Source organism: Eurosta solidaginis, chromosome 3, assembly GCF_040869045.1.
Source record: "Eurosta solidaginis isolate ZX-2024a chromosome 3, ASM4086904v1, whole genome shotgun sequence".
Taxonomy (NCBI): domain Eukaryota; kingdom Metazoa; phylum Arthropoda; class Insecta; order Diptera; family Tephritidae; genus Eurosta; species Eurosta solidaginis.
This window is the reverse complement of record NC_090321.1, coordinates 67,346,547-67,368,316: the sequence shown is the minus strand read 5'-3', so window position 1 is coordinate 67,368,316 and position 21,770 is coordinate 67,346,547. Positions and strand designations below refer to the sequence as shown.

The window sequence follows — 21,770 nt, the reverse complement described above, 5'->3', positions numbered from 1 at the left end:
TGCTCATGTACTAGCGGCTATTTCTCGAATTTTTTTTCGCTCAGGAAATAACAGTTATTTTTGAAGTTTTCAATTTTGATCAGAACGGAACAATTATTTATTAAGTTTTTTATTTCGCTTAGAAAACAACATTTATTTATTAAGTTTTTTATTTTGCTCAAGAAATAAAAGTTATTTAACAAATCTTTTATTTGGCTTGGAAAATAACAGTTATTTTCGGATTTTGTCTTTTTGCTCAGACAATAAAAGTTGTATCTACACAGAAAATAAGAATAATAGCTATTTGGAATATTTTGGTAAAAATAAAAAATAAAAATCCATTCATTTATAAAGTTTGTGTTATAAGGAACGTATCGGCATTTGTACTTCTCACTCCCACCCCTACAGTCTGATTGTTTATATTTGTATTTAAGTTAATTAACAGTTATTTCAAATCACTCAATTTAACAAAACTTTGGTAAAGTAAAAACAATAATAAATTATTGCATGGAAAAATCATATATGTGACCCGGCTTATGAAAAGGTGGCTTAAGACTCAAAAAAAAAGGACAGCTGTTAACAGCTGTTTCTCGAAATTTCTTTTTTGAGTCATAAGCCACCTTTTCATAGGCCGGGTCACATATATTATTTCTAATTGCTGTTTTTATGTACCTACGGGTCCCTTTTTCGCTCTTATTTGGAATACAAACCTAAAGGTAAAGTTTTGGTTGGTTGTAAAGATGGAGATTCGGGCTTTTAGCGAGCTTTGGGCAATTTTGGTCGTAATGCGTTTGTTTAGCTATATTTTATTAAAATAATTTGTTAAAACTAAACAATTGTGAGCACACAAGGAAATCTATTTGTACTATGGCACTATTGTGAATATTTGCACTGCATTTCCGGCAGTTGCTATTGTACGCTAGATGGCAGCGCACGCTGTAAGTTTTAATTGATTGGCGGTAGTTTCTATTATACACTAGATGGCAGCGCAAACTGTAAGTTCATAGAACAGCTGATTTCTGTTGATATTAGATAAGAGACTTTTATATTGGTTGCGCAAGATGCGCACGGGTCCAGCTCGTTGTTTATATTTGAATTTAAAATAATTAACAGTTATTTCAAAACACTCAATTTAACACAACTTTGGTAAAGTAATAACAATAATAAATTATTGCATGGAAAAATATAAAAAAATTGCCAAACAACATCTTTCTATAGAAGTTCAAACCTTCTAAATATGTGACTTTATGCATTAGCTCATAAGCCATGTAAATACTTATGAGTTTATTGACTTTCTACAAACGATGCCATTTTGAATTCTTCCAATTTGAACGAAATAATACGTATTAAGTAGTTTAAGAAACAACAAAATGATATATAATATTAACTCCTTAACTTTGTCAGCAACTGTACAAAATGGTCACTAATACTTGTAACTGCTGCCATATTAGCTCTCAGCCTATCTATGTAAGTATTTCCACATATCACTTAAAAATAGCAAATTCTTTTCCACTTCATTTTTTTAGTTTATTTTTGCTTCCGTTCCGTTTGTTGCTTTTTTTCCACATTTTTTCTATTTAACGAATATCTTCATGCACATCCATACATATTATTGTATTCATGCAAGTAAGTTTGTTTGTATGTACATATGTATGTAAGTATTACCAAGTTCCAAGTCAAGTCATATCAATATATTGAACATTTGGCATTTATACACATTACCGACATATTTATGTATGCATGTAAGTAGTAGGTGTCACAGTAGTAAGTCGGTCAGCTCAACTGTCAAATAAAATTTGTCATGCCGTCAAACTAAGCTCAACCCTAAAACCGATAAAAAAAATGTTTTAATAGCAGCAAGCAATAGGAAAAAAATATCAGAAGAAGATAAACAAAAATTAAATACATATGTACACAGGTGAATATGACAATATAAGACACGCCCCAGAGTGTAAGCTTAAGAGTAGACTTAAGGCTTGAATGCGCACAATACCAACTTTATACAAACACAGCTTTGTTGCCCTGCTCTTTCAACAGGAAAAAAAAGAGTCAAATGCGTTGAAAAGTCTCCAATTTCTCATTTTTTGCGAGCTCTTTCTTGTCTTCATGATCTCTCTCGCGGCCCATTGATGTGAGTGTTGCATGTGGCTTACTCAGTTACTAAGTTCCACTGTGTCATCGACGATCGTGCCAATCAGTAGCCGTTTAACGAGTCAGTTTTACGCCGGCACTTTTTTGTTAGTGTTGGTTATGGGAAAATATTTTCAAAGTTCTTAAGTGGCTAAGTGACGTTGGTGTTAAGACTTAAAGTGACTTTTAAATAAAGTAAATTAAACTAAGCTGCGACTTCAAAAAAAAAAAAAAAACAAAAAAAAAAAAGTTCAATAAAAATCTTAATGTAGGTAAGTTGGAATTTTAATTAAATTATTGATTTTTTTTATTTAAGGCTACTTGAACAAATTTATTCACTGTTACAGCCCGAAGTGCGCTAGTCATCCTAGTATTTTCAACAACAAAAAAAATCTTAAATTTTTATTTTATTTTATTATTGGTTTTGGGTTTGCAATTAGATATTTATATTATAAATATCTGTATTAATTAGCGAGGCATGCCTATATTGATTTATAAAATTGTTTTTGTTATTGTTATTAGAGAAAAATTACGAAGTTTACAAACGGCGATGGTTACTAGGACATGATTCTGAATTTCACGTCTTCTTACTAAGCTCTTGGAGCGCGCCTATAACTATTCCACACAATTAAGGTTAAAAAGCATATAGAATAAGTATGTACCTAAATGGTGAATAAAGGAATAGCAACAAAAAGGCAACACTTAGAGACTAATTGCAAAGCGAGCAGCGGGGCATTCATATGGCTAAGTGGATAAAGGCATCTGCCTTTACACTATTATAAAGTATGAATGTTAGAGATTTCGAGTTCAATACTCAGCTCCCGAGAAGCTAGTTGATGAAGAAGTGAAATTCAGAAACATGTCCTAGTAACCATCGCTGTTTGTAAACTTTGTAATGTTTCTTTAATATATATATTATTAATAACTTTTTAAATTACACTGCGGAACAAATTTCCACTTTTCAAAATTCCAAGGAAATTTTTATCACATACGATATAATTTTGTGTGCTGATTTTAGTTTTTTTGTAACAGCTCTAGTTTTCGAGATATTTTCGACTACCCGAAAACTTATCCCACAGGAGTAGAAAAGTGCAAAAACAAAAAATGCAACAATTTACAAAACCAAACCTCAATTTTATTACTTCATTTATTATTTGCCTTTGTTCTTTCATTTTAAACTATTGGTTTTTGTATTTGTTGTTTCATTTAACGAACATTTAAAAAAACCTACAATAATGTCAATAGAAGGACTCAGCGAAAGTGATCGACATTATTTTGTTTTTGTTCTTAAACTTTCGTTAAATTAAACACCAAATACAAAAACAAATAGTTTAAACTGAAAATGAAATTGAAATTTGCGTCTTTCGCTTTTGCACTTTTCAATTACTGTTCGTTCGTATCGGCTTTGACTAAAGAGTATTTATTGTGTTTTCTTATAATTAAGATTCATGATTTGCATAGCCATTTAAATCGGTTTCCTAAAAATCTTGGAGATTATGGTGAAGAGCAGGGTGAAAGGTTTCACCAGGATATTCGTGTTATGGAAGAGCGATACCAAGGAAGATGGGACACGCATATGATGGCCGATTACTGCTGGAGTCTTTGTCGGGATCTTGAACAAGACCCACAGGCAAGAAAGTCTTATGAAAGGCAATTTTGTGCTGATACGCGGTAAATCATTAAAATTAAGTATGTGAAACTTTCTCATTTTTGTAAGAATTTAACACCTATACGAAAATTAAAAACTAGAGCTGTTAGAAAGAAACAAATCAATATTTCGTAATCAGCACCCTTAAATTGACTTAAAACGACTAAAAAAAGTGGAAAATGTTTCACTGTTGACCAGTGTTATCTTTTGAGTGCACACTTTTTATGCAAATAATCAAGTCTATTTGAAAAAGCGACCCTTAATGTGTTCAATTATAATATTTTATTTAACAAGTGGGCTTGTTGATTGAAAGATTTGATTACAAGCTTAAGTCTTTTAAAGCGCAATCGAAATTTAAAAGTGTGGCTTGTGTGGGTGTATTGGAGTCGAGCTTGATTTTCAATGATTTTGTGATGGCTTCGCTTCTTGTCAATTGCGTAATTTTTAAGTTTTAGTAACATTTAGTAATCGGACATTCTGCCAGAACCACGGTTAAAAAGCTGTAGTTAAGTGGTTAGACTTTTAATGCATGAAAAACGTAAAGCAATCATACAAACTTAACTACTCCCACTCCTTCGCGAGCAAAAAGAAGCTTCTATTTTTATACTTTTCATGTAAATTAAATGATATATGTGACCCGGCCTATGAAAAGGTGGCTTATGACTCAAAAAAGAAATTGCGAGAAACAGCTGTTAAAGATACAAAAACTATCGAAACCAGAAAAAAAAAGTGGAAACATTTTTTTGGAGTCATAAGCCACCTTTGCGTAGGCAGGGTCACATATTTAGTTTGTAACAAATATCAAAATTGTAAGTCCTTAAAGGAGAAGAGATAGACCCAAACACCAGATACCGAATTGATCAAGATGACGATCTGAGTTAATTTAAGCAAATCCGTCTGCTTGTTTGAACTCAAACTAGTCCCTCAATTTTGGAGATATCTTGTTAAAATTTGGTGGGCGGGTATATTTAAGTGTCACATTAGACATTTATCGGAACGCCACACATATGTACCATATATCCCCCTTTTAACCGATTTTTCAGAAAATAGGACTTTTGTCATATCAGATTAAAGCTTTACATTTCAGCAAATGTTTATGTATACGTCATATATTGTTCAGATAAGTGAGTCATGGTCACAGCTTTATCATCCAGACCACAAGAAAAGTGAAATTTTGTATCCTCACACAAAGTAACGATCTATTTTTTAAACGAGTGTTGTTTACGAATTTTGTAATTGAAACTTAAGTAACATCCCGATAAGCTACAAGCTTGAAACTTGGAATATAGTTCAGAACCCGATGGCAATTCAATAAAAAGAAGAAAAAACGCCGCTAGGTGGCGCATGGATCGATATATTTTTGGTCCAATTTGGCTCATATTTGGAACACATATTACATACAGTCCGGTAGAAGTGATATCAAAATACTTAAGAGTTCGACGAGGAACAACGTGGCGCTGAGTCGAGGAAAGTCTTTGGAAGGATTATGTATTGAGAACTTAGGTTGTAACAAATTGTCAGGAAAGAGTCCTTGTCCTTGAGCCACTAAATGAACTAAATAGAATTAGAAATAATAGGCAATTTAATAAAAACTAAAAGACAAAAATCAGCGAAAAATGTCTCCTTATATAAGGACATATTCTTGGTAAACTTTGATTTTTAAATTTTAACATACATAGAAATCGAGCTCAAGGCCTAACAATAATTTTTTATCATTATTATTGTTATGATACATTTTTTCTTAATTGAAAAAATTTTTAAATTAGAATAGAAGAAAGAAAAAATTTTAGACAACTGCCAAAGCTCGTTGTATAGATCCATTTCGGGAACTGCTAAATTCCTTCATCGGCAACGTTTAGGCGCCGCTGCTATAACCATTCAGCCACCACAGCGGTTTTTTGTTTGTCTTCATTAATCCTACTTCCATTCTGGTTCGTGCCAATTGATATTCACAACACTGCGACATCTGTTGCAGAATAGCTGTGAAAATTGGACTTGTTTGTTGGCAATGCTGCCATAGTGTCATATTTTATTGACACTTTTTTCCCCTGTGCTCTGGGATGTATTAACAATTTTTGTTGTTATATCGGCCTACTGATTTTAAGATCGCGGGTTCGAATCGAGCTCAAGGCCTAACATTAATTTTTTATCATTATTATTGTTATGATAAATTTTTTCTTAATTGAAAAAATTTTTAAATTAGAATAGAAGAAAGAAAAAATTTTAGACAACTGCCAAAGCTCGTTGTATAGATCCATTTCGGGAACTGCTAAATTCCTTTATCGGCAACGTTTAGGCGCCGCTGCTATAACCATTCAGCCACCACAGCGGTTTTTTGTTTGTCTTCATTAATCCTACTTCCATTCTGGTTCGTGCAAATTGATATTCACAACACTGCGACATCTGTTGCAGAATAGCTGTGAAAATTGGACTTGTTTGTTGGCAATGCTGCCATAGTGTCATATTTTATTGACACTTTTTTCCCCCGTGCTCTGGGATGTATTAACAATTTTTGTTGTTATATCGGCCTACTGATTTTAAGATCGCGGGTTCGAATCGAGCTCAAGGCCTAACATTAATTTTTTATCATTATTATTGTTATGATAAATTTTTTCTTAATTGAAAAAATTTTTAAATTAGAATAGAAGAAAGAAAAAATTTTAGACAACTGCCAAAGCTCGTTGTATAGATCCATTTCGGGAACTGCTAAATTCCTTTATCGGCAACGTTTAGGCGCCGCTGCTATAACCATTCAGCCACCACAGCGGTTTTTTGTTTGTCTTCATTAATCCTACTTCCATTCTGGTTCGTGCAAATTGATATTCACAACACTGCGACATCTGTTGCAGAATAGCTGTGAAAATTGGACTTGTTTGTTGGCAATGCTGCCATAGTGTCATATTTTTAAAATCAGTAGGCCGATATAACAACAAAAATTGTTAATACATCCCAGAGCACGGGGGAAAAAAGTGTCAATAAAATATGACACTATGGCAGCATTGCCAACAAACAAGTCCAATTTTCACAGCTATTCTGCAACAGATGTCGCAGTGTTGTGAATATCAATTGGCACGAACCAGAATGGAAGTAGGATCAATGAAGACAAACAAAAAACCGCTGTGGTGGCTGAATGGTTATAGCAGCGGCGCCTAAACGTTGCCGATGAAGGAATTTAGCAGTTCCCGAAATGGATCTATACAACGAGCTTTGGCAGTTGTCTAAAATTTTTTCTTTCTTCTATTCTAATTAAAAAAATTTTTCAATTAAGAAAAAATTTATCATAACAATAATAATGATAAAAAATTATTGTTAGGCCTTGAGCTCGATTCGAACCCGCGATCTTAAAATCAGTAGACCGATATAACAACAAAAATTGTTCATACATAGAAATTGCAAAAATTTATTTATGAGAAGTAAAAATATAAAAGTGGAGCGCACATTACTTGGATTGGAAAGTTGGTAGGAAAGGCGATATTATTAGTCAATCAATTGCGCTCCACCTTTATATTTGTACTTCTCATAAATATTTTTGCAATTTCTATGTCAAAATTTAAAAATCAAAGTTAAGCTAGAATATGTCTTTATATAAATAAAAATTAAAAAAATGTAAGCGATTGCAAGATTTGTATGAAAAGCGGACAACTTTATGACTATCAATAGAAATTTCCCTTGCCCAACGCTTTTATTTAATTGTCTGATCAACGACCTAGATTGATGAGGAGTGTGATGACTAGTACCTAGGACCTACCTAATTATTTCTAGTTTTTAGTATTATTATTAATTAATATAAGTATTTTGTTCAATAAAACCGTTTACCTTAAAAAAATATTGCTTATTTTATTTTTATTTCATTTCATTGTCTTATTCTACTTGAAGAGAAGCTCGCTTAAAATCGCGCCTTAGATTTATTTTATTTTTTTTTATTCTACTTAAATTTATTTTATTTTGACATTTTATTTAGTTTAGTTTTATTATACTCAGTTGAGCAGAGCTCACAGAGTATATTAACTTTGATTGCATAACGGTTGGTTGTACAGGTATAAAGGAATCGAGATAGATATAGACTTCCATATATCAAAATCATCAGTATCGAAAAAAAATTCGATTGAGCCATGTCCGTCCGTCCGTCTGTCCGTTAACACGATAACTTGAGTAAATTTTGAGGTATCTTGATGAAATTTGGTACGTAGGTTCCTGGGCACTCATCTCAGATCGCTATTTAAATGAACGATATCGGACAATAACCACGCCCACTTTTTCGATATCGAAAATTTCGAAAAATCGAAAGTGCGATAATTCATTACCAAATACGCATTAAGCGATGAAACTTGGTAGGTGAGTTGAGCTTATGACGCAGAATAGAAAACTAGTAAAATTTTGGACAATGGGCGTGGCACCGCCCACTTTTAAATGAAGGTAATTTAGAAGTTTTGCAAGCTGTAATTTGGCAGTCGTTGAAGATATCATGATGAAATTTGGCAGGAACGTTACTCTTATTACTTTATGTCTGCTTAATAAAAATTAGCAAAATCAGAGAACGACCACGCCCATTTTAAAAAATTTTTTTTTTTTTAAATTCAAATTTTAAAAGAAAAGTTAATATCTTTGCAGCATATAAGTAAATTATGCCAACATTCAACTCCAGTAATAATATGGTGCAAAAAAATACAAAAATAAAAGAAAATTTCAAAATGGGCGTGGCTTCGCCCTTTTTCATTTAATTTGTCTAGGATGCTTGTAATGCCATAAGTCGAACAAAAATTAACCAATCCTTGTGAAATTTGGTAGAGGCTTAGCTTCTAGGACGATAACTGTTTTCTGTGAAAAAGGGCGAAATCGGTTGAAGCCACGCCCAGTTTTTATACACAGTCGACCGTCTGTCCTTCCGCTCGGCCGTTAACACGATAACTTGAGCAAAAGCGATATATCTTTACTAAACTCAGTTCACGTACTTATCTGAACTCACTTTGTATTGGTATAAAAAATGGCCGAAATCCGACTATGACCACGCCCACTTTTTCGAATTCGAAAATTACGAAAAATGAAAAAAATGCCATAATTATATACCAAATACGAAAAAATGGATGAAACATGGTAATTGTATTGGTCTATTGACGCAAAATAAAACTTTAGAAAAAAACTTGGTAAAATGGGTGTGACACCTACCATATTAAGTAGAAGAAAATGAAAAAGTTTTGCAGGGCGAAATCAAAAGCCCTTGGAATCTTGAAAGGAATACTGTACGTGGTATTACATATATAAATAAACTAGCGGTACCCGACAGATGATGTTCTGGATCACCCTGGTCCACATTTTGGTAGATATCTCGAAAACGCCTTCACATATACAACTAAGGGCCACTCCCTTTTAAAACCCTCATTAATACCTTTAATTTGATACCCATATCGCACAAACACATTCTAGAGTAACCCCTGGCCCACGTTTATGGCGATATCTCGAAAAGGCGTTCACATATAGAACTAAGGCCCACTCCTTTTTAAAAATACTCATTAACACCTTTCATTTGATACTCATATCGTACAAACAAATTCTAGAGTGACCCCTGGTCCACCTTTATGTCGATATCTCGAAAAGGCGTCCACCTATAGAACTAAGGCCCACGCCCTCTTAAAATACTCATTAACACCTTTCATTTGATACTCATATCGTACAAACAAATTCTAGAGTCACTCCTGGTCCATCTTTATGGCGATATCTCGAAAAGGCGTCCATCTATAGAACTTAGGCCCACGCTCTTTTAAAATACTCATTAATACCTTTTATTTGATACCCATATCGTACAAAATAAATTCTAGAGTCACCCCTGGTCCACCTTTATGGCGATATCTCGAAAAGACGTCCACCTATAGAACTTAGGCCCACTCCCTTTTAAAATTATCATTAACACATTTCATTTGATACCCGTATCGTACAAACAAATTCTCGAGTCAGGCCTGGTCCGCCTTTATGGCGATATCCCTAAATGGCGTGCATCTACAGATCTATTGCCCACTTCCTCTTAAAATACTCTTTAATACCTTCCATTTGATACACATGTCATACAAATACATTCCAGGGTTACCCTAGGTTCCTTTTACAACATGGTGATTTCCCTTACTTTGTCTCCACAGCTCTCAGCTGAGTATGTAATGTTCGGTTACACCCGAACTTAGCCTTCCTTACTTGTTTTCATTTTATTTGATTTTGTTTTTTATTTTTTTATTTCATTGTAACTTTATGTATTGAAATTTATTTGTTAATTTTTTTTTTATATTTTATTTCGTTTTATTTTGTTTTATTACTTCCTTCATATTAGTTTCGTTTGATATTTTTACGCCGATTTCCATACAAAATTGGAGAATATTGCAATCCATTTTTGAGTAACTTCGCCGATAGTTGGAGGCTTGAAACTTGGAACATGCATTACAACCCGATGATAATTTACCATGAGGGAATAAAAATTTGCTAGGTGGTCCAGGGATCGTGCAAATTAAAAAAATTAACCGAATTTGGAAATTTTGCTTTCGAGCTATATGGAACGTTCCGATAACTCAGTGACCTGAAACTTTAAACGAAGATTTGGGCTATATTAGGTTGTAATATTTAGGATAAAGGAGTTTTCTAGTTGGGACAGGGATCGAGATATTAAAAGATACTTAGAAAGTCCATTTATAAATGTGCAATCTTGCAATCGCTAGTTAAGTAACTTCCCGTAGAGGTAGATTCTTGAAACTAAGAACATACTTCAGAACACCACGACAGTGCAAATGAGGAAAAAACTTTCGCTAGGTGGTCCAGGGATCGTGAAAATTCCAAAAGATGTGCGAACGTGCACATTTTTCTTTCGAAATTTCAGGAATTTCGCGATAACCCTGATATCTGAGACTTTGGGTTTTATTAGGTTGTAATATTTAGGATAAAAGAGTTTTTTTTTAACATGGGACAGGGATCGAGATATTAAGAGATATTTAGAAAGTTCATTTACATGTGGAATCTTGCGACCGCTATTTGAGTAGCTTCCCCCAGAGCTACATTCTTGAAACTAAGAACTTACTTCAGAACCTTATGATAATGCGACACTAGGTGGTCCAGGGATCGTGAAAATACAAAAAAATCGTGCGAACTTTTGCTTTCGGGTTTGAAATAACTTCCCGATAACCCGGAGACCTATAACTTTCAACGAAACTTGGGGCTCTTTTAGGTTGTAGTATGTAAGATAAACGAGATGGGACAGGCATTGAGATATTTAGAGCTATTAAAAAGTCCACTTCGAATGACAATGCAACAAAAGGGGAAAAAAGCCGCTAGTTGGCGCACGGGTTGAGATAATTGAAAAATTCATACGAGATTTATAATTTTGGGATTGGTTTTTAAGTGGTTTCCCGACAACCGAGGAACCTGAAACTTTGAACATAGCTTACGGCCCTTTTTTGTTATAATATTAAAAGTAAAAGATTCTTCGAGATGAGGCAGGGAACGAGATATTTATAGATATTTTGAAAATTCCTTTAGAGCATTTGTAATTTTTCGATCGATTTTTAACTAGAAATGTAAAAATTTACACATGGTTCAGGTCACTGTTGCAATGCAACAAAATGAAAACAAATCCGTTAGGTGGCGCGCGGGTCGAAATATGTGGGAAAATCTTACTGATAGGATGGAATATTGCGATAAGTGTTTGAGAGACGGGGGTCGAAACATTTAGAATTTTCATACGAGATTAGAAACTCTGTGATATGTTTCTGGGATAACTTCTCGATGAGCTAAAGACCTGAAATTTAAAATATGGTTCAGAGTTCAACGGCAGTTAAAAATGTGTAACACAAAATTTCACTAGGTCTTGCACGGGTCTTCTGAAAAATCGTGCTGATGATAATGCATTACATATATGTATAAGGGGAACATTTCGATGGAAGGGGGAGAAACAAAAAATGTTTATTTAAACAAAGACCAATATAAAAATATTTATGAGGAACGACGTGCCCCAGGATTGAGGCGGAGATATTACAGATTTCTTTCCTTGATCTGTTTAGTAGGTCCTCTTTTCTCCTACCTTGCAGGTGTCCGAGTAGTACCAGGTGGGGCAGCAAACTCCTTGAACCTGCGCCATATAAAAATCCTGCCGTGCCCCTGCTCTTGCCTATGCGTCTGCCTTCTCGTTGCCCTCAATTTTACTTTGACCAGGCACTTATATAAGAATTATATTTACGAAGTTATTTGCGGCTTGAAGCGATCTCTAGCACAGCTGACGTCCTTAGATAAAATGATGGTGGCGTTGAGCGCCATGAGCGCTGCTTGGTTATCTGGCACACCTCGCATCCCTTCACAGAGTTCTCTGACAGAACTTCTGCTTGGAAGATACTAGCAAAGTAGGGAAGACGAACTGACAACGACAAGACACCCACTCCGCATTCAATTTCAGAAGCATCTGTGTAGAGTGAATCCTCTCTTGAGGAGAACTTAACCATATAACTCCTGACAAAACTTAGTGATGGTGTGTGATAATTTGACGACGGAGCTACACCGGGAAGCCTTTTGAAGATACTATTGTGGCCATACTACCTCGAGTTCAAATAGTCACATTCACGAAGTCCTACTACCAACAAGTAGCACTTTCACGTATGTGAAGGTACAGAGCTAGCTGGTCGTGGAAGCTCAACGTGGAGGAGAAAAAGAAGAAGGCCCCGACGGCACTTTACGCATGTAAAAGAATGCTGGGGTGTACGTGGGGCTTATCGCCCTCTCTTTCTCTTTGGGTTTTGACAGTGATTGTAAGCCCTATTCTATACTATGAAGTTCTTGTTTGGTGGAAAGCCACACAAAAAACAACCTACTCAAAAAATTAGAGGGGGTATGCAGACTATCAATCCTTAGCATTACGGGAGCCCTGAAAACAACCCCGGCGGCTGCACTGTATACTATTTTGCATATTCCACCTCTAGACCTGCTGGCAAAGGACATAGCGTTAAAAACTGAACTAGGCAGCTTGAACAAAGACCATATGGCCATAGTAGCAGGACGAACAGACTACGATATTCCGTATCTGCCCTTCTAAGGGCTCTTAGAGGTACAATACAATACAAACCAAAGCAGTATAAACACTTGAAGAAAATAGCTTAGGTCCCAGAGCATATGGGAATAGATGGGAATGAAAAAGCGGACCAGCTAGCTAAAAAGGGCGCATCCCTTTTTGCTTCCTCCGTAGACGTGCCAATTAGATTGAGCGAGATTAAGAGAAGGCGAGAGTTGTACATGATCGATCAAGCGGAAAAGGCATGGACACAAGCGCGGGTTTCCAAAGTGTCGAAGATTATGTGTAGGTCTTACAAACTAACAAAGTTGTTCCTATCATTAAAAACAGAAGGCTGTAAACTCATGAAGGGTATTCTGACTGAATACTGCCTTCTGGCGTCAAATGCCATTAAATTAGGCTTGGTCAGTGAAAGAAGATGTAGGAAGTGCCGGTTTAAAGAGGAAACGAGCGAGCAGGTTTTGGGCTCGTGCCCTGCGCTTGCCAGGCTAGGACTCCAAATATTAGGAGTGATACAGCTGTCAGATCTACAAGCAGCAAGTGGCATAGGTTCTTCTAGTAACTGCCAAGAAGACGGATTAGTTTTCTAAAATAGGTCCTACAGCTAGGGTCCACAAGAGAGGATAGAGTACACCCTCTCGATGGTATCCCCTAGTGGTCCCAATTGCCTCAGTTGTACTTCATAGCTCAAGTCTGATTTTTCTTCTTTTTAGCATTGATAGCACCCAGCGAATGATGGTGGACTTATATCCTTGCCATTTATAGCTTGCTCGATAGCTTGATGTGCTGTGTTATCGAAAGCTCCTGAGATGTCAATAAAAGCGCAGGGGACTTTATTTTTAGACTCCAAAGCCTTTTAATTTTTTTGTATGAGGCTACGAATAGCCGTCTCAGTGAATTTTTCTGACTGAAAGCTTAACTGTGTCCAACCCAGCGAAGAGCTTACTGGAATTCTCATCTACAGGCATGCGCTCATTCGACCATATTTAGCATACAAGTTGATGCATGCTCTTCATCAACTCGACAGGTAGTCCATTTGGACGGGATGTTGGCATTTTTAATTAGTCATAGTCGGGTGGCGAGAAGCATATTATGTCACCAGTAGACGGGCTATCGGGGTTTTCACCTACTTCTCTATCTTGCAATGGGGAGAAGGGTAAAATAATGTTACTCTTGGTAGTGTCTGCAAATTTCAGTATCTTATGCAAAAGAGTAGTTTTCACAACTAATCGTCTTTTCTAGAATTCTCAGCTAAGCTGTACCGTTATTTATAACCACATTCAAAGACACTTATCGCATTTTGCCTTATTGCATAATAAAAGTGATTTATCAAAATATTCGGTACTTCATATAATTCATAAAACTACCGAAAAACGCTACGCACAGCACACGAGAAAGGCATTATGGATATGGGAAGTTAGTTTGGCTGAGATGACCCCCAACGGCAATGATGATCGGATGGAAAGTGATTTCTTGTTTTGATTATGCCGACTCTGACTTGCAAGTGAAGACAAGGAACAAAGTAATGTATGTATGTATGTATGCGTGTGCGATTGTGTGTGTGTGTTTCTACATATATTTGCATAAACCAGTATGTAAATTTTAAATGCTTAAAATCATTGTTTGCTTAAACCGTATGAAGATCTTTTTGCTCGTGCTGTCTGTTGGACCAACTAAGCTCATATGTACGAGTCGTGTACATACATAGGTCCCATACAACATATGACGACGTCGTTATGTACGTGCTTCGCGTCATGGCATTACAATCAAATCTAAATTATCTCTATATTACATTATTTCATATTATTTTTTGCGGGTCAGATGTCAACGACATTAATTTAAATGCAGCGTCAATAAATAAATAAATTTTTTCTAACATTGCAACAAGCATTAACTTATAAATGTTTGTTTGTTTGCCTGTGTGTGTGTGTGTGTACTTTATTGCTTCTTTGTCTATCGGTTTTGCCAGTGTTTTGATGTAATATCTTGCGAAAGGACATAGAAACAAAATAGAATGTTCACCCGCAATCGCCAAATGGGCGCGTGAGTCCGTGTTTGCTTAGAAGTAAATTTTTCTACTCAGTTTCATGTGCTTGACTAACATAAATTTAAACAAAAGACAGTTGAATAAATTTATTCTTTCTTTGCTAATTTTTTGTTTGTGTTTAACGTAAAATTACGCACTTTGTGGGTTGGTGCCACTTTTTGCCATGAAATAAACATACATATTTTTACTTCCTTTATAAAGCTTAAGTCGCTTTCATGTTTGTCCGGAAAAGGAATCGATTTTTAAGTATATTCCCGTGGAGTTAGAATCCTGGAACTAGCATCATTAGGTTACGCCGGGAACGTGATATTTAAAAGACTCTTTCTAACTTGAAAATGTTGCGGTCGAGTTTTAAGTAACTTCCCCAAACATCGAACATGCTTCCTTAGAAAGTTTGTTAAAATGCAATATTTGAGATAAAAAAAGTAAGATAAAACAAGTAAGGACTGTCTTCGGCTGTGCCAAAGAATTCATACCTTTTTCATGAATGTGGCTGAACAATAATCTTATCCCATTCGTAATATCCAAATAATCGGCTGTATAAAATATGAAATATATAGTGAACAGATGTACATACCTAAGCGATTTTTAAGATAAATTAAAAATTAAAATTAAATAAAAAATTTTGAAGCACTTCCTTTATATAAAAAAAAAAAAAATTAGCGAAAAATGTCTCCTTATATAAAGACATATTCTTGCTAAATTTTGACTTTTAAATTTTGACATAGAAACTGCAAAAATATTTATGAGAAGTTACTTAAAAGCTGGTTTTTAAATTCGTATCTAACTATTTCGCTCAGTGCGCCACCTAACGGATTTTTTTCTCCTTTTGTTCCTTTGTCACGGCGGTGTCTTAACCCATAGTACAGGTTTACAAATATGATATTTATGAGAAGGAAACAATTCCTTTCTCTTTCTTACACACTGCCATTTGACACTTCGGTCAGTGTCAAAATATTGTGGAATTCAGTGGAACCTGCGTGGAACATGCGTTTGACACTGAACGAAGTGTCAAAATTACCGGGGTTGCTGTCGTGGAAAGCGACGCAGGGAAACAAAAAAAGGAGAGGAATATCAGATATGGGTTGCTGTGATGGTAAATATTTTTAAACGAATTTAATATGAAAATGTACCTAGTGCACCTATATCGGTCCTACAGAAAATTATTCAAAAGTCTTGAATTGGGGTATCTGAGGACGCGTAGTTCTTCCAGTATTAAAAATACAAACACGAGTGCTAAGTTTTTCTACCCGTTCAAAAGTTCTCCGCGAAAAACAGTTTCAAACCGAGGTCGACTGCAATAACCCGTCCAAAAATGTGGAAAGAGAAATGAAAGACGCGTTTTGTCCCGTTATAAATAGTCCAAAGCCGAAAAAGTATTCGAGTTATTGGAAGCGAGGCAAAACGCGTCTATTAATACCTTCCCCGACAGGTTTGGTCGTGTTTTAGCAATCGTCCCCGGTAATAAAGTATCACAATTTGTTAATTAAAACTGTCCAAAACATATTGATTTTAAGGAGAGATGTAATTAAGTGCTCGTTTGAAAGTAAATAAGGATATTTCTTTGTAATTTTACGATAAAAATTTTGCGCAGTTTTCGTTAGCAGCTACTACACTTTTCTTGGACCTAAGAAGTACAACAGTGCCAAATAGCATCCACAAAAAAAAAACGAACAAGAATAGGCATTTTATCAGGTGAGCGTGGCAGTGTATGTGCGTGCTGCTACATATCCTACTTGTAGACATTTATAATGTCTTAACCTTAGAACCGTGAGTTGGGCACTCAGTGCCCATATTAGGTTTTGATGTTGATTTACTGGGGACCGGGAAGTCCTATTAAATTTCTTTTTGGCAGACTGATAAATTGTAGATTTGTTTATGGGATTTTAGGTGTATAACTGTTAAAATAAAATAGTAACGGCATTTCATATGGTTGGTTCTCTGTACGTGAATTGGGGCACTCAGTGCCCATAATATTTCTTCATATATTTTGTATGGAAACATAAAAATTTCTTACGGATTTTGGAGGATATTCTGCATTTTTATCAGTTCTGCCTAAAAGTTTCAAGTGAACAGTTTGATTTCATATTTTATAAAAATTTTGTTTGAAATGAGTGAGCAATTAGCAGTTTATTTGGTAAGCCTACGTCGGGAATTAACTGAAGAAGAAGAGGAAAATCTTGCAAATTATTTCAATGAGCACGACAACGATGATGATGATGGTGGAAACGACCCTACATTTGAAGGCGATGATGAACCAATACCCAGTGACCAGTCTGACTTTGGAGACGAAAATGCACCGCCCATTCCAGACCCACGGTTTGAAGAATATGACCACGAGGAAGCACCACTAGATATGGATCCCGCTGAAAACGTATCTTTTTCAAGTTCAGCTATTGGGAGAAACCGTGGAGAAAAATATTGTGGTCAAGGAAGGAACGACCGAACTGTATGGTGGTCAATGCGAAGTCAAACTGAAGAACGGCGAACAGAACTGGCATTGGAAATGCGCAGACAATCAACGTCCATATGCACTGAAAGATTTGAGTCAAAAAGAGACACATTCATACGTGTTTTCCCAGTGTCTCTTGTTGAAGGTATTGCTCTTGATACGAATAGGAAAGCTAAAAGAGTAATTGAAGCCAATATGCGTCAAGCAGTTCCAAAAAAATTAAGATATTGGCAGGACACGAATGTTGATGAAATATATGCTTTTATTGCAATAATTTTATACGCCGGTGCTAAAAAAGCAAACTTAGTTCAATCCAAGGATCTTTTTCATAAATGAACATGCCCTTTTATAGAGCAATGATGTCATTGTATCGGTTTGAGCAATTGTGCCGCTTTTTACGCTTTGACGATTCCAGGACTCGCGCTGAGAGATTACGGCACGATAAGTTGGCGCCTATTCGTCATGTATGGATATTTTTCTTGGAGAATTTGACGACGCCCTACATTCCATGTAAAGAATTGACAATTGATTTGCAGTTACTTTCAACAAGAAACCGATGCAGTTTCCGCCAATATATTCCATCTAAGCCTGGAAATATGGAAAAATGTCAGTAATCGCTATTTGGATAAGGGTGTGAATATCACGATGGACAACTTTTTCACAAGCTACGACTTGGCAGAGGAATTGCTTGCACGGAATACGACATTGGTGGGCAAAATAAGAGGAAATAAGCCCCAATTGCCAAAGCTTTTTACATCTTCTGAAGAAGCAAAAAAAAGGGGTATATTTGAATCAGTGTTTTGCTTTTCAAATTGAATAGAATTGGTGAGCTTTACGTCACATTCAAAGAAAAACGTCCTACTGCTTTCAACAGCCCATGCCAGTGAAGAAGTGAATCATGTGACAAAAAACCACAAGTCATACATGACTATCTATAATGAGCATAAAGGAGGAGTTGATACTTTTGACAAAATGCTACGCGGATTCACAGGCAAAAGAAAAACAAACCGCTGGCCCATGGCATTATTTTATAATATGCTGGACGTTGCTGCACTCAGGCTTTTTGAGCATAGTAACCCTACATGGAACATCCATAAGTCTAAAAAGCGCAAAATATTTTCGAAAGACTTGGCAATGGAGCTAGCACAGAAACAATTGCACAATCGATGCAAAACACAAATTAATTATACAAATAAAATTGCAATGGACTTGATAGATTTTAAAATAGTTCCTTCAGTATCGAGATCGCGTCCAACAGTACAGGTAAGTTTTCCTAGCTTATATAATTTCAAAATGATTTCATTATTTTCCTTTCCCAGGTAAACACTTGAAACGACGGTGTGAAACCTGCAGAACTGCTAAAGTCGACAACAAAACAACGGCAGTTTGCGACCATTGTCTTACTCCGACCTGCACCAAACACTATTTAAGGACTTGCGAAAAGTGCTACTTCAAAAAATACAATGCCGGCGCTGATACGGACTCAGATATTGGTGAAGACGAGGACAATATTCCAACAACGTCAACAGCAAATCAAAACGCATCAAAAAGACAGCAGAGAACTTCGCCCATTTGAGAGATCCAAAACTTAAACTTTATAAGATTTTTACTTTTATATTTTAAAAAATATCTGTTTATAACAAAATAAATATGTTTCATTGAATTGTATATATAAATAAACGAAATATTGGCTTTTTCATAAAAAAAAACCTCTTAAAAAGCTTAAATTTTCATACAAAATACATTACCTTTCATGAAAATGAAATGGTATATTAACTTCGTCATGAATCTCAAAATTGTAAGTCCTTAAAGGAAAATAGATAGACCCACCAATAAGTATACCAAAATGATCAGGGTGAAGAGCTGAATTGATTTAGCCATATCCCTCTGTCTGTTTGAATGCAAACTACTCCCTCAATAGGAGGACTCATGATAGCATATAAACTTATAAGGTGTAAAATTATATCCATTTACACACGCTGTTATATGAACGCACCTAGTAATACTCTTGATAAACTTGATTGTTTATCAGCTGTATTATTGCCGAACAACATTTTTTGATTGTTATACAAATTAAAAAATGCCAAGACTAAGTGAAAAATCAAAACTAAAACGCCTTTACTTGCTGATGTTGGAGATTTTTGATGAAAATGCCGTCTGTAATGTCTGCAAGGTTGCATTCCTTTGAGTTTACCGCGTTTACACAATGAAATGTGCGCGTAAATTTATACAAATTGTGTAAATGATTTTTCATACAAAATTTGACAGCTCGTGCGTAAACTAGATAAATTTATACGTTTACACACTTTATAAGGCATTTATACGGTTACATGAGTCCCCCTAATGTTTGAGTTATCTTGATAAAGTTTGGTCAGCGGGTATATTTAGGTGTCTGGTTAGGCATTTGTCGGAACCGGCCGGATCGGAACACTATAGCATATATCCCCCATATAACCGATTTTTCAGAAAAGAGGAGTTTTGTCATATCTTTCCTCAATTTATCAGATTGAAGCTTCAAACTTCATCATATACTTTCGTATATTGCACATATTATTGTCAGAAAAAATGGATGAGATCGGTCGTATATATAACATATATCCCCCATAACCGACTGTTCAGATAAGAAGCTTTTCGTAATTACTGCCCCATTTAACAGCTAGAGGCTTCACATTTCACCGAAGGCTTGCGTATAGAGAATTAATTTCTATGTGGTCAAGTGCAATTATGATGTTTGTGGTAACCTGACGAGTTTAGAAGAAAACGGAATTAAGTGATCGGAAAAACATGACGCCGAAATTCTTCTGCCAAGCCGAGTACGTTATTGTGTGGAGGTAATGTAAGGCTCTCAGTTGTCTGCGTATTGTACCGAATATAGCAGGGGTGGAAGATACGGCAATGGAGGCAGATACATGGTTGTACACCAGTAGCAAAAAGAATGTTATGATCTGGAAGGATGGACGTCGTAATATCAAATCGTTGCTGAGAGACAGCTGGTCCAGTACCGGGTCTGTAACCATCAAAAGACTGTCTGAAAACACTCCGAGAACGCGGCGAGGAGTGTCTTTATCTTTCCTACTACAACAACAACAAGTGGAAATACAAAAGTAATCAAGAGTTATTATATAATACAGCCATATTTAAATTCAATGTCGTCCCTTATTGTGAGTACTTGAAGTAGCTTCGTGTTAAGGGGCTGTTTCTTTAGTAACAGACATTGATCGAGAGTACTAAATCTTTCGCGTAGACTGGTTGACATGGGAATGTGCAATGAAACTTGACTTCGCATAATACATCTAATTGGTATTTAACATATATGCGATTGGATAAAATAGTCTAGACAGTAAAGTAGCAATGAAGAATGAGAACACTTTTTCATAACAATCGCGTTGTGAATACAGCAATTAAACTCAATATTTGACAACAAATTAAAAATTATATCGATCACCAACAAACGATTGGCGGCCACCGTGGTGTGATGGTAGCGTGCTCCGCCTACCACACCGTATGCCCTGGGTTCACACCCCGGACAAAGCAACATCAATATTTTAGAAATAAGTTTTTTCAATTAGAAGAAAATTTTTCTAAGCGGGGTCGCCCCGCGGCAGTGTTTAGCAAGCGCTCCGGGTGTATTTCTGCCATGAAAAGCTCTGAGTGAAAACTCATATGCCTTGCAGATGCCGTTCGGAGTCGGCATAAAACATGTAGGTCCCGTCCGACCAATTTGTATGGAAAATCAAGAGGAGCACGACGCAAATTGGAAGAGAAGCTCGGCCTTAGATCTCTTCGGAGGTTATCGCGCCTTACATTTATTTTTTTTATTTTAACAAACGATTTGTGTGTAGGCTGCTCGATTTCAATTTCAATTCAAGTCGAAATGTCACGAAAGTCTCTTCAACTAAACTCTCACCAATTGTTTCTTATTATTATGTGTTTTTTTTGATTTTGAAAACAAAGGTCGTATTGCACGATTTACTCTTAATTGCAATCTAATTGCATTCTTTGTATATATTTTATAATCAATAAAAATAGAATTTTATGTGGAGATGTGAGCTCCCACCACAACATGAAATCCGACTGACCAAATGCCAATGTTCAAATGCATGGGGCTATCGATGTGTGTATATAAGCATGGATATTTGTATGTATTCAAAAATAATAGACTTTGCAACCACGGTTAGTCGTCGGTCAGTTTTGGCTGTCAGTAGGAGCACAAAACGATCTTTAAATCGCTTTAAAATATCTTCACTCCACACAACATCGATCATATTGAGTACGTATGGATGTATGTATGTATGTTTTTATTGATCTTGACTAGCATATGCCACTGTAGGCATTTATACCCTGGTTCGCTATCACAAACCATTATAAAACAAAAATTGAGGAACTTCAATAAAAATGGATACAAAAACAAGTAAGGACGGAACTGTGGCGAAGACCTCATACCTTTCATGAATGGAGCTGTTTTGAAATTTCAAAAATTCAT

At 35.7% G+C, this 21,770-nt stretch overlaps 2 protein-coding genes and 1 long non-coding RNA gene across 4 annotated transcripts in view; 2 read left to right on the top strand and 1 right to left on the bottom strand.

Moving 5' to 3' along the window:
• bs (blistered) overlaps window positions 1-21,770 on the bottom strand; it is a 126,316-nt gene that overhangs the window by 19,779 nt on the left and 84,767 nt on the right. The gene's annotated exons all lie outside the window — the stretch shown is intronic.
• LOC137246421 (uncharacterized) overlaps window positions 2,165-21,770 on the top strand; it is a 59,153-nt gene continuing 39,547 nt past the window's right edge. Inside the window, exon 1 of the long non-coding RNA XR_010951475.1 lies at window positions 2,165-2,381. This is a non-coding gene — a long non-coding RNA (uncharacterized lncRNA). The remainder of the gene's footprint in view (window positions 2,382-21,770) is intronic.
• Window positions 18,260-18,863, top strand: LOC137246891 (uncharacterized). The gene is made up of 2 exons (XM_067777913.1): window positions 18,260-18,554; window positions 18,607-18,863. Exons 1-2 carry the CDS (start codon window positions 18,260-18,262, stop codon window positions 18,861-18,863), a joined length of 552 nt encoding a protein of 183 aa, XP_067634014.1.